Source organism: Rhopilema esculentum, chromosome 4 (genome assembly GCF_057945365.1).
Source record: "Rhopilema esculentum isolate cy_ngs chromosome 4, ASM5794536v1, whole genome shotgun sequence".
NCBI classification, from domain to species: Eukaryota; Metazoa; Cnidaria; class Scyphozoa; order Rhizostomeae; family Rhizostomatidae; genus Rhopilema; species Rhopilema esculentum.
This window is the reverse complement of record NC_142818.1, coordinates 8112555-8124694: the sequence shown is the minus strand read 5'-3', so window position 1 is coordinate 8124694 and position 12140 is coordinate 8112555. Positions and strand designations below refer to the sequence as shown.

At 34.7% G+C, this 12140-nt stretch overlaps 2 protein-coding genes across 3 annotated transcripts in view; both read right to left on the bottom strand.

The window, feature by feature from the left end:
- LOC135690509 (uncharacterized) overlaps window positions 1-2014 on the bottom strand; it is a 76620-nt gene extending 74606 nt beyond the window's left edge. The window contains exons 1-2 of one of the 2 annotated variants that reach the window (XM_065208077.2): window positions 1706-2014; window positions 1045-1159 (exon numbers count right to left, since the gene is read on the bottom strand). The gene's annotated coding sequence lies outside the window, so the exon portion shown is untranslated. Of the gene's footprint in view, window positions 1-1044 lie in introns of both variants that reach the window. The other variant, XM_065208076.2, reaches the window with a different exon arrangement.
- A 140-nt stretch (window positions 2015-2154) lies between these two features.
- On the bottom strand, window positions 2155-12112 carry LOC148960381 (2,4-dienoyl-CoA reductase [(3E)-enoyl-CoA-producing], mitochondrial-like). Its single transcript, XM_089116101.1, has 8 exons — window positions 11707-12112; window positions 10286-10343; window positions 8428-8662; window positions 7586-7685; window positions 6090-6162; window positions 5229-5375; window positions 4462-4524; window positions 2155-2378 (listed from the first exon to the last, which is right to left on the bottom strand). The coding sequence occupies exons 1-8, from the start codon at window positions 11955-11957 to the stop codon at window positions 2316-2318; spliced, it is 990 nt and encodes a 329-aa protein (XP_088972227.1). The 5' UTR covers window positions 11958-12112; the 3' UTR covers window positions 2155-2315.
- Window positions 12113-12140: the final 28 nt, after the last annotated feature.

The window sequence follows — 12140 nt, the reverse complement described above, 5'->3', positions numbered from 1 at the left end:
TACTTCACCAAACAAGCTTTAAGCAAAACTGCAAAAATATTTACGAATCCTGATCCAAACTACATTGACCCAAAAAAATAGCTCCATTTGTTTCAAATAGAGCTTGACGATAACACCAGCAACTTTAGACTAGATGCAGATATAAAAAATCTTTTTCTCAGGAAACGTACATAGGCTGTTTAAATCTAATTTAGTAAGAACTCGCGTCAAGGCAGGTACCTATTGACTTAAGATAACAAATATTGCCCCATTGCCCTTGAAAAGTGACTTCTTTGTTGGATGACATTCACAACAGTATCGGCCTAATGAAATTGTAACAGTCATCTTTATGTACATAATTGCTTGGCATGGAGGAATATATCTTGGAAGGTTTTACTATCTTTATAACATAAAAAGAGAAACCTAGTTATATTTTCTTGATAATAAAATAATGAAAATGTAAAGAATAAGAAGGAGAATGAAAAACTCGAAAATGTAAGCCAATTCAAATTTCAAATTCCTTCATGGTGAAAGCGTCGTTTAACGTCCAAAAAAGGTCATGAATTCCTTCCTTGAAGACTTGTGAATTATACCTATGGAATCATATAAATGTACGGAGGTCTCTATATGGCAGGGGCCATGCTTCCAGGCTTCCAGGCTTGAAGAAACTGTATTATTAGCCCTTTTTATCTACAAACTGAGAAATGGTTCCAAATTGAGTACCTTTTTGACAACTACGAAAGCAATAAGGTAATTTATGGTAATAATTGATATAAGGTTATATGCTGCTTAGCAATCACCACACACACTAACCTTCACAACCCATCATAATAGCAGCCTGTCACACGTGAAAATACCCTATAACCACGTTACTGTCCCATCATAAAAACAGTGTGAAAATCGGGCAATATACAAAATCAATAAAGCTCATGAAACTCTAACAAGATCTTTGCGTACGTATAAACACTTGTCGCTCTAGAAATAATAAACCATCATCCTTCTAATATTGTAGAAAACATGTGTAGAACTTATATAAAAATAGAAACATCTAATCGAAATACGTACTGTAAGTTGAAACTCAATTTCTTTCAAGCTGAATTTTACTTCATTCGAGCCTAGAATGCCAGCTTCGTCATGTTCTCAGTTGTTTGGATAATGGTTTTCTTTGAAGACATTGAACCTGCATTCAAAACCAAACTGAGCAAATGCACTGGACAAACATTGCATTAGATAAAGATAAGAGAAACTTGATACGGACACCTTGTTGCTACTTCACTGTGTTGATTTTATCCCGATTAACCGAGGGATCAGAGAAGCCGACAAATCTTGATCATCACACCAAAAAGCAGCATTTCAATAGATAGATACAAAATGGTCTTTAAAAAATCCGTACAAATATCTCCATACTGTCTGTAGGCAACATGTGCTTGAAAGGTGCTTAATTTTGAAATTCACTACCATGTTGGTAGTGTGCCACATAATAATGGCTACTTGAATTTATACAAATGAAAACGGGGCCTAAAACTGATTATGATTATAAGTCTAAACTTTGCTAAACTTCTGTTAATATGACTATGACATTGCGCACTGTGACTAGAGTTGCTCATCAAACTAACGATTACAGGCTAACAATCATGATTATGAATAATAGCAGCAATAAAAAAGAATGATTATGATCGTCGATGAAAATCATTACCATATTAATCATGATTCAGGCAATACAAACTTTGAAGATGATCGATCATCGATTGATCAAAACAATCACTATGCCAACCATGATCGTCAACCGCAACTCTTGTTTCATTTTCAAAAATGTTGCATGAATATCCTGTAAAACTGTACAACGAGCGTTTTAAATGGCTGCATCTTTTCTAAAGTTAAAAAACGACGATCATGTTTTCATCATAGATCAAAATCAGATATTTCGTTGCTGCTATCACCAATAATAATAAATCAATGATTATGATTTCTAACACGGCATGCTAATGGTCCCGATCATGATCACTGAGTTGGCAAGTGGTAAAACAACGGTATCTGAGTTCTTCAAATTCATCAATGTTTATAGTACCAAAATTTTATCTAAAATCTTGGGGTGATTGGAGTTAAAATAATGTTTATTACTATGAAAGTAAAATAAGCTGAAACAGAGGTTCCAATACAATCCAGACACGGAAGGCAAACACATTTTTGGCTTAGAATCGAATTCACATGTACAGGATTACACTTTTTATTCCAAAATTCAAAATCTGAACTATCATTCACTCTTAAAATCTATTTTAGCATTAAAATATTGGCAGTGAAATGCACCGGATAGAAGCTACAAACTAGCTGTCTTTTCAAAGTTTTGGTTTTTTCTTCTTTGCCATTTTTTCCATCATATCCCATTGTTCATCGGTAACCTAATGAGAACAAATCGCAAGTTTAAAAAATGCGGTTTAATTAAACTGCTTACGAGCAGGAAATTTGATATTGAAGCAATTAAAAACCGACAGTATTTCAGTTGCGGTTATAACTGGCAAGAGGAAATGTTTTAATCAACATAAAACACAACTATTGCATTTGAGGCATCTGCGAATCACAAGCATAAAAGATAATATTTTCCTCTGTTGATTCTATGTTAAGATTATGTCATTTAATAGCAAACTTAACATTGAATAGAACGCTGTTCAGTGTTGTAAGAATTTTTCGTTTATCAAACAATTGACAAAAAACCGAATTACAGATCGAATCTCAAACTGGTAGTATTATTTAGTTAAGAATGAACGAATTAATCGATATTTATGTCTACAAGATCTATTATCATAAAGCCTTGGCCATCTGCACGATCTAGCAGAATTTCGATTGAATAAATTACGATTTCAGAAAGAACTTCAGTGATTGTTTGTTAAACTTAAGAAAATATGGGAGAATTATTGAGCCCAGTATAACATTGCAATCGAAAATCTTGCTTTAAATTTTCAATCAATAATGACATGGCTCTTTAGAATAATGATATTATTTTCCCTTCATTCTAAGTTTGTTTACACTGAAACTGCGTCAATGCTTACAGAAATAGCGAAAAAACGATTAAGCAAAAAAATTTGAATCACTAGGCAGCTGCACTTTTAGTAATTCAAGGAATCACCTATTCAAGAGTACACAAAGATATGTTCTTTTTGACGAATAAGTACGGACGTAAACATTAAAAATGTTTGGCGAATGAATTACAAATACTAAATTACACAGTTAACAAAAATGCAATATCGTTCATTTGGTTCAAATTTTCTGCAAACAATGAAGTGAAAACCCACTCTTATTCATTTGACTATGTAAATAAGCGCACAGCATGCAAAATAAATTAGAGTACAACGAATGAAATACGCTGCATCTTTGAGAAGTAAGGTAAGAGAAAAATGAGAAAAAATCATCGAAAATCAACCCTTATTCTTCCCTTTTTCATGTTTCGTTTGTTTTTCCATTTCTAGGAACGGAACTTAGATGAAACGTGGAAAAGCAAAGATTTTATAATAGGGAATAACATTAATGTTATCACTTTAATGTAATATTATCCAAGACACAAATTCAATTTCATGTAAGGATCCTTAGAGTAAGTCTAAAAGAAGAAGGTACGAAGCTTGTTTGGCGTGACTGTTTGACAAGAGGAGAGTCTTTGAAATGTTACGTAAATCGCGAGCTGTGATTTGTATACAAATTTTACTTCAGAAATCTGTGTCAAGGACGAGGAAAGCACTGTTGAACCAACAGCGGGAGCCAAACCGATGTACTGTGATTAGCTTTTTTCCAAGGAGCATTGGAACTGTATTGTTTATTTCCAAACAATTTTGTGTTTAAGATCAAATTGAATTTACATGTTCTTATAATACAAGACACTTTGGCCCTTTTGTCCCTCAGAGGCAAGGAATATACCCTTGAAATAAGAACCTTCCATCCTATAATAAACATTTTCACCCTCAAAACAAGAACCTACAACATTCTGGCTATTGAAAAAGTAGCTCCTTCTCTGCGGTGATTTACTTCGCCGCATTGTACTTCAGCAGTACGAAAGACTTATTTACTCAAAAACGATTTTTTGATCTACGACACTCATTTTCATAGAAAAAAATCACGGGGCACACCATCAACAGACAATGTTAAAAATTGAAACTCTATGGCCTATAGGCACAATAATAAGCCGTTCTCAACGAAGTATCTTGAATAGAAATCAAATAAATGAAAAAGAAAAATCTGATTCCCTTAGTGTGAAACGTGGACCTGTTTTGCTGAACCCAGAGTTCATATCCTGACAGGAATGGAAGAAAGACGTAATTGTTTTCAATCTTTTAGACCAGTAGGGTGAAATTGGAGAATTTTCCACGACACAACAGAGAATACCACCTGGCACACTTTTGTGCACACGCATTCAACCCACGCAGCAAAGTGGTTGAAGAACGCTTGCTAAGTGATTACATTACCACCAGAATTTAATGAATCTATTCATCATACCTGTAAAGCTGCATTCATTTCCCCCGCCAAAGCTCTAAATTCGCCTCCATCAAGAACGACAACCTGCATCAAAACAAGTTACTAAAACTATAAATTTCAACAGTTCCAATTTTTAAAACTAAAAAGAAAAGCTGCTCTAAACACTTTCCATGCTATACAGAATGTTCTGTATTCCATTCCAAACACATGAAAACGCGATGACTCTGGATTTTATTCGATTATAATTTGCAATTTATCAAATACTTTCTTTTGAAAACTAGCACATCATGCTAAAAGTTCTTATTATCTAAACAAAATTCAGCTAAATAAAACTTAGAACCTAAACTAGAGATTCGAGTTTATTCATAGAATATTGCAAAAACGAAACTAAACAAAAAGAAAATGTAAACCATGTCAAGTATGAATTTAATTAAAATTGGTAGGTCCTTGGCTTTTCGTATGCTGACCTAGAATTTTGCACTTCACACGTGAAATTTTAGTCTTCTCAGAAATGTTTGTTATCATGATATCTTTTAATCCAATGCAACGACACTGGTTTTTTTTCGATTATCATTGGCTATTTATCAAATACTTTCTTTTGAAAACTAGTATATCATGCTAGCACACACTAGAAAAACTAGTACATAGTTAAGTGGTAGATACGAAGAAGATATTAAATTTAGCTTTGAAAACTTCCCAAAACAAGTAAATATGAACAAAATCAAAGACAATTTGGGACTAGAATATTATGGATTATCAATTTTTCAGTTCATTACGTATGATCTCACCTCTCCATTCATCCAACTTGAATAGTCACTAACCATGTATGCTACAAGGTTAGCAAGTTCTTCTCTCGTTCCAATTCTTTTCGTTGGATTTCTCTCAAGCATATGCTCCTCAAAGGCACCTGTAGGGTCAAGCCGGCTAAAGGCTCCCTGAAAAAAGGACAGTATGTGATATTTTAAATTTCCTATTCGAAATATTTGACGTGATGCGCTGTGTAGAGCGTCAGGTTCTTAGTTGCGACTCCGAGTTTCACAATTCAGTTTTGGATTTTGGTGCCCAAGGCATGGTCATGTCAGCATGAAACCTGCGAGGTAGCAAAATAATTTCAAACGCTAATCATGATTATTTTTTTCGGCCCGATTAATTTTGACTGAACACATGTTACAGTAGCTTCTACAAGGCCGATATACCGATCAAATGTAGGACATCCTGCATCTACGACAAGAACCAATTATAAACATGAACACAGTGTCAAGAAAAAATTGCGGTCGCACGGCCACTGACTGGAGGAAGGTCCACGAAAAACAAAAGAAGCTCCAATGACACACCCAAGCCACGCCCACTTCCTATTTTTTTGTGAGGAAGATTTTCTTTCTGGGATGTTTTTGTCTGAAGGAAGGTTAACAACTTTTCTGGACTCTGCAGTAACAGTAATATATACGTGCGTATTTAGACTTTTTGCCATTGCTGCTATCGCAGCTTAATTCACAGGGTACCTCAGACAATATTTCATGTTTAAGCATCTGCCTTTTTAGAATTGCCACTCGACTTTCTCGACGAACAAGACCCTTTAATGTAAACTTCTTGAATATTGATGAAATTTGAAATTTCCTGCATACTGATTCACCCAAATGGTGCCTTACCTCTGTTTTGATAGGCCCAGGTGCAATTGCATTGAAGCGCATACCATATCGAGCCCATTCAACGGCCAAGGACCTGGAAGAAAATATTTCATTGCTTCAGATCTACGCACAATGCAGCATCACACACAATAAATCTTTCAAAATGCACAAACTGACGTTCGTACTAAAAAAGAGAAAGAAAAAAGCGCAAAAGTAGGAAACTCTGGTAAAATCAGCAAAGGGTTTTTAAAATAATGATTAAAAAAGTAAAAAGTAAAAATTATGCGAGTAAAAAGGGAAAGTAAGCAAGGTTTGAGAAGTATATCTGTCATAATAAAAGCAACTGAATCGAACAGACTGTATTGTAAAATCATCCTTACACTGCAGTAAATTAACCATAAATATTATGTGGAAGAACTGGCTACGGGAAATTCGTTTGTTGGAACGATTTCAAAAGTTACTACATAGGTGGAGCATCGTTTTGTTAATGTAGAAATATGCCATTATCAGTAAAAGTGGTTCTTTTCTTTAAGTTAAACTTTTCGAAACAGCTGTCTTCCACTTGCGAAGATGAACAGTTATCTAAGCTAACTCAACAGAAAACAAAACAATACTAAAGTTTACATTAGTCAAATAAAACCTGTAGTAATACAAAAGCCTAGGCAACCTTTTTTCTTAATTAGAAAATGGCTAAGCGGCAGAAATTATGAATGGATCTAAACGATAATTTCAGCTACTTTCCAATCCTGCACTGTTAAGATTTTACAAAATAATGTTTGCTGGTAGAGCTGTTAATGCGTCCGTTAAGAAGTTCTTCTAGCAAGCTTTAAGTACACATATTGGGGAGGATGCTTGGAAGAAAGGCTCTAAGTACACGAACATTGTAGAACAGCCTTGTTAAAAAGTTAGTTTGATAAAACAAACCTGGCACACTTTCTCTAGTTTTCAAGCTGTAATTCTTTAGTATTCAAGCGAAAACATGTTTAGCAAGGGAATTCTTAACCTATCTAGATTTTAGAGTTATTTTACACCAAAACTAGAGTCTTGACAAATAGTGGGTTAAGAATTTAGAATAATCATTGGGGCATCTCAACTAAGTAGGAGATAGAAAAACACTGATAATAAAGAGCAAGAAAAGAAAGTGAATTATTTTGTTAGCTTATTAGCATTCTCTCGTTGTTACTACCTAGCCATTCCTCAATATCAAATATACCTGATGGTAAGATTGATAATTTGACAGTCCACCACAATTTGCTAAAGTTTGCTGAGAAAATCTAATGCTTGTTCAAAAAATCATCTTTGAAAATCAGGAACTTTTGGGTCATTTGATTTTGCCTGTTACTTTTATTTTGATTTCTCATAGACCCCCATACCGAGACAGGTAGTTAGAGAATGCAATAACTGAAAGGTGCTTGAAGAGAGGCTCTAAATGCACAGGATAATATTTCACACTATATTAAACTCTAGCCCATCAGGTGGCCAAATATCAGCAAAGCAAATGTTAATGGGAATCATACTTTGTTATTGCTTCTACTCCCGCCTTAGCTGCTGCAGAAGGCACTACAAAACCAGATCCGGATGTTGCATATATTGCTGATATACTGAGAAAATTTGCCCCTAAAACAGAATAAAGACATCACAGACTCCATATATTTTTATACTAATAACATGGTGCTCTAATGTTATATATATAATCTTTTAATGCTTCAAAATTTCCCAATCGGGCTATTTCAACACTAAATACAGCATATTTAGCATTCTCAGTAAAGAATGAGTGAAGGTTGCTGCAAACCGTTCTGTGGAAGAGTGTGTGATGCAATTTAGGCAGAGATCTACACACTCCAGTGATGTTGACAGGTTTTACTAATCAAGACTTAAAAACTAAATCACATATATTACCAAATTAGTCTGCAAATCTAATAATATCATTTGATGCTTAAGTCAAAAACAGAAGATTAATACATAAATTAGTTAAGATAAGAGTTACTAATTACCTTTTTCTAATAAAAAGGGCAATAGGTGTTTGTTCATTTTGTTACCAAAAATTGCTTGGCTCATGTGCATTAGATGAACTTGCAAAATCCTACTTTTGATATTATTTTTTGATATTATTAAGACTAAGTATTTGGAAATGGCACTTAAATAATTTTAAAAGAAAGGAAATTGAACTGTGTTTAAAAAATGTTAAATCAATATCAATTTCTTTGTTTATATTGCAAATGTTTGTTTTCGTTTTAGCTTTCTATGATTTTTCATCACTTTGAGGCTCAAAGTTTGAGCAGTAGAATTTTTCAAGAAAGAAAAAGACAGAATTTCACTTGGTTTACACAAATAAACAAGCATCAGATGGAAAACGTACCTTGCTTAGCCTTTATAAGTCTCTTGCCTACATCAAGTGTCACATTTGCAGTTCCATTAAGTACAATGTCAATGACAGTCTTAAATGCGTTTGGAGATAATCTCTCAAATGGGGAGATAAAGTTTCCAGCTGCATTGTTAATGACAATATTTGGCAATCCAAGCTCAGCTTCTACTGCATCCAATGCTGCCTTTACAGATTCTGGATCTCTAACATCACCTTGAACGGCAAACACCTGTAAAGAAGCCAAAATACCTCAAATTTTGAGAAATCCATTTTGATGTTTCTAGGACAATTAATATTATGGCAGGAATTTATAAATTTTGAATTGCTTTCATAAATGCTTCACTTAAAGCTTCAACAGCAGACCATTTAGCCATAAAAGAAGTTAAATAAACTACGAGCTTTCTTCTGAATAAGATTAAGTCAGGAAGTTTAATAAACACAAAATAAAGATCAAACAATTAACTGAAAGGCAGATTTGAAGAAAATATTTTTGAAAATTATTTCAGCTTCATTTTGGCTGTGCTGGCATCAGCTGCAAGACCAATTGAGATCTTTCCACAAAAATTACTTCAGAAAATTTTATTAATGTATGACTAACATGTGGATTATCAAAACAACCCTACAGATAGTTCTGACACAGCATTTAACTTTATATAGATCACTGAATAGCATAATATCTTCCTGTTAGGGCTACTATACTTGCAGATCCACCTATTTATAATCAGCCCCACACAATGCCAAAAGCAGGACCATCTCTAGAGCAGTGAGAGTAGTGCAAGGTGAAATTCACCCAGAAAAGGATGTGGCATTGGCATTGTAAGGAGGTGAACGCTATTAAGGATAACAAATAAGCACAGAAAAAAGAAAATATAACACACTAAGACCCAGTTTACACAAGATTGAATCCAAAAGTATCTGCATTTACACAGTAACTGATACTGCCAATGACTTGTGTGCAAATTGATTTGTTTGTTTTGTATATAATTTTATAATTTTGTATATAATAATATAATTTTATGTTACTGGGCCAGGGTAGCTCAAGAAATAAATTATTTTGGCACCTAAATGTCACATTCCCCAATTATAATAGGTAATGTCTGAGGAAAAGAGAAGCTTGTTCTGTTGGACTGATGAAGAAAACCCTTGATATCACAAGTAGGGAAACAAGATCGTATTGACCCTTTTAATGCTTCCCTGTCATTTTTAACCTGGGGTGTCTTTAGTATATGCTTTTAACTTCTATCTGTAAATTTTATATATCTGTACTTAGATCTTCTTTTTCTTTTCTTTTTAATTTTAAATTGTAATTTATTTGATGGCAAAATTATACATACATATATACATAAGTAATAATAGATCACAAAACAGCTAAGCATGCCATTGGCAAAGACTGGGAGACAGCCGATCTAAGTATGAGAACATTGGGGGGGGGGGGGGAATTTGTAGCCTCATACCCTGAAGAAAGCAGTTCAGAGAAGCTACCAAACAAGAGAGCAGATCAACACTGTGCATATCAATAATAACTTCAAACCCAATGATTATTTTAAGAAGATAAAAGAAAGCAGAGGTAGCAACTGCAAAATGCACTATACCTTCATCTGAACAAAATACCTTGCTTGCCCAATATTTTGAACATTTTAATCACTTTTGAAGTTTTTGCATGCTCTGGCATCTGAGAAATGTTGACCTATGGCTTAATTAAATTTGATTAAGGGCATTCTGACTTTTGGGATTATCTCCTTAATGTTCTATTTTCCAAACCATTATTCTCTTAATCTCTGTGGGAATATGATGCAGAGTTTAACAACAATTCGAAAAAGGAAAATATCAAAGAATTTCTATCAATAAATACCTGATTCCCAGTTTCGCCTGAAATTTCATCAGCCGTTTTCTTCAATACATCATATCTCCTGAAACAGATAATTTGGAAAATACTTTTAGCCAACCAGTCAGTGACCTTTAGCCTACCATGTATATTGGGATCAAGAAAACACTTTTTAACTGTGGCTGCTTGATTACCAACACATCTAGTTGTCACATGTTTTTTTGCTATGTATCTTTGCTATAATAACAGTAATAAGTAATATATAGATGACATTTACTTAATGACAATTACATACATAAATTTTACAGATTAACTAATATGGTACCTGATTAGTTAACTTTCTGCAGGTTCACAAAATATTATTTGCTATCGTTTTGGCATTTTGCCTTCCCAGCCTACAGCTTTTCAGACCTGCCTGTATCACAGCAAACAAGTATGATTCATAAACTTCTATTACAGAGTAGACCTGAAACTGAACAGCCCCTATGAAGTGAAATGAAGAGATAGCACAAGCACCGTGCACCAGTCTAAAAGTAGGTGGGCTGAGATGGGTGTGACCAAACATTTTTGAGGCCATGCCTTTTAGAACGCTGGAAAAGTGGCGGGCTATAACCCCTGCTAGCCCAATGGCTGTATGGTGCCTGAGCTAGCATGCAGAGTTTATCCAGAACACATGTAATGATTGCCCAAGATCTTGGATGTCCATTTGGAAATTCCTTGGTGTACAGTAAGTAAGACAATAAAGTGTTGATTTCACTTTGACCTTATTTTTTGCAATCTTCCCAATATGTGCAGATGCAGAGGAAGTCAGATACATTCACAATAGACTGGTTTCCTGAATTTTATCTGCTACAATTTAAGAGTAAAAATACTTTAAATTTATTTCTGTTAAAAGTTCATTTATTCAAGGGCCGAACCGTAGAGGGGACCAGGGGGGGGCATGGCCTCCCCACTTTTTCACTAAATAAAAGATTCAAATCAGCTCAAATCATTGATATAGATAAGCCTGTAGATTACAACAAATACATTAACCAAAATCCACAAGTAAAACAGAGTAAGCATTTGCAGTTTGAACTGTTTGCCACAATCAGATGACCGCTCCAGTTTAGGATCAGTGGTGCAGGCCCTGTTTTTTATTTCATCAAGTTTGTAAAAATAAGTTCTAAAAAATACTACACTTCCCAAACAGGCCACCTGGTGCACTAAGTCACTTAACGGCTGAGCCCCCCCCCCTCCCCCTCCTGACCTTCTGACCAATTTTATGTTAACGTAGACTAACCTTTCCCCCAACATATTAGGGATTATTTATTATTCTAAAACTAAATACAAGTTTAGAGGGGGACAATCCCTTCAAAAACAATCCATTGAAAAATATTTTTGAAACCCTTTCTCACAAAAATTCGTATATGAATCACTTCAACTTGGAAAATTAAAAAAATTGTTCCTACCTACTCATGATTCCCACTTTTGCACCAAGAGCAGATAGAGTTTTCACCATACCTTGGCCAAGACCTGTTCCACCCCCTGTGACAAATGCAACTTTGCCTTCAAAGGTGCCTTTCGGTAGCATGATGTCGTTTCTCGCATTAAAGTTTGTGGAAATGTCCCTCGCCTGAGTAGCCATTGCAGAGTTCGGTTTCAACTGGTTTACTGTTTTGACGAGCCTTTGTAGGGGGAACCTGACATTTCTTGCAGCCATGCTACACAAAGCAAGGTCAGATCACTGTGCACGGGGTAAGGTTCATAAAGAGCTCTCCTGCGCAGTAACGATGACCGACGTTCCTTGTGAAATATATTTTAACCAGCTTGTTTGGTATTTGATGATAATTTCTACTGAAACCTATTCTTTTACCAATTCAATTCCAAAATTTTAAATAAATGA

Excerpts from the sequence above, each read along its gene's own strand:
- LOC148960381 (XM_089116101.1), bottom strand. The coding sequence starts at position 11,957 with ATGGCTGCAAGAAATGTCAGGTTCCCCCTACAAAGGCTCGTCAAAACA. Across the intron at positions 8,663-10,285 it reads CAGGCGAAACTGGGAATCAG|GTGTTTGCCGTTCAAGGTGA; the intron begins GTATTTATTGAT and ends GCTTCTTTACAG. Across the intron at positions 5,376-6,089 it reads CTGGGCCTATCAAAACAGAG|GGAGCCTTTAGCCGGCTTGA; the intron begins GTAAGGCACCAT and ends TCCTTTTTTCAG.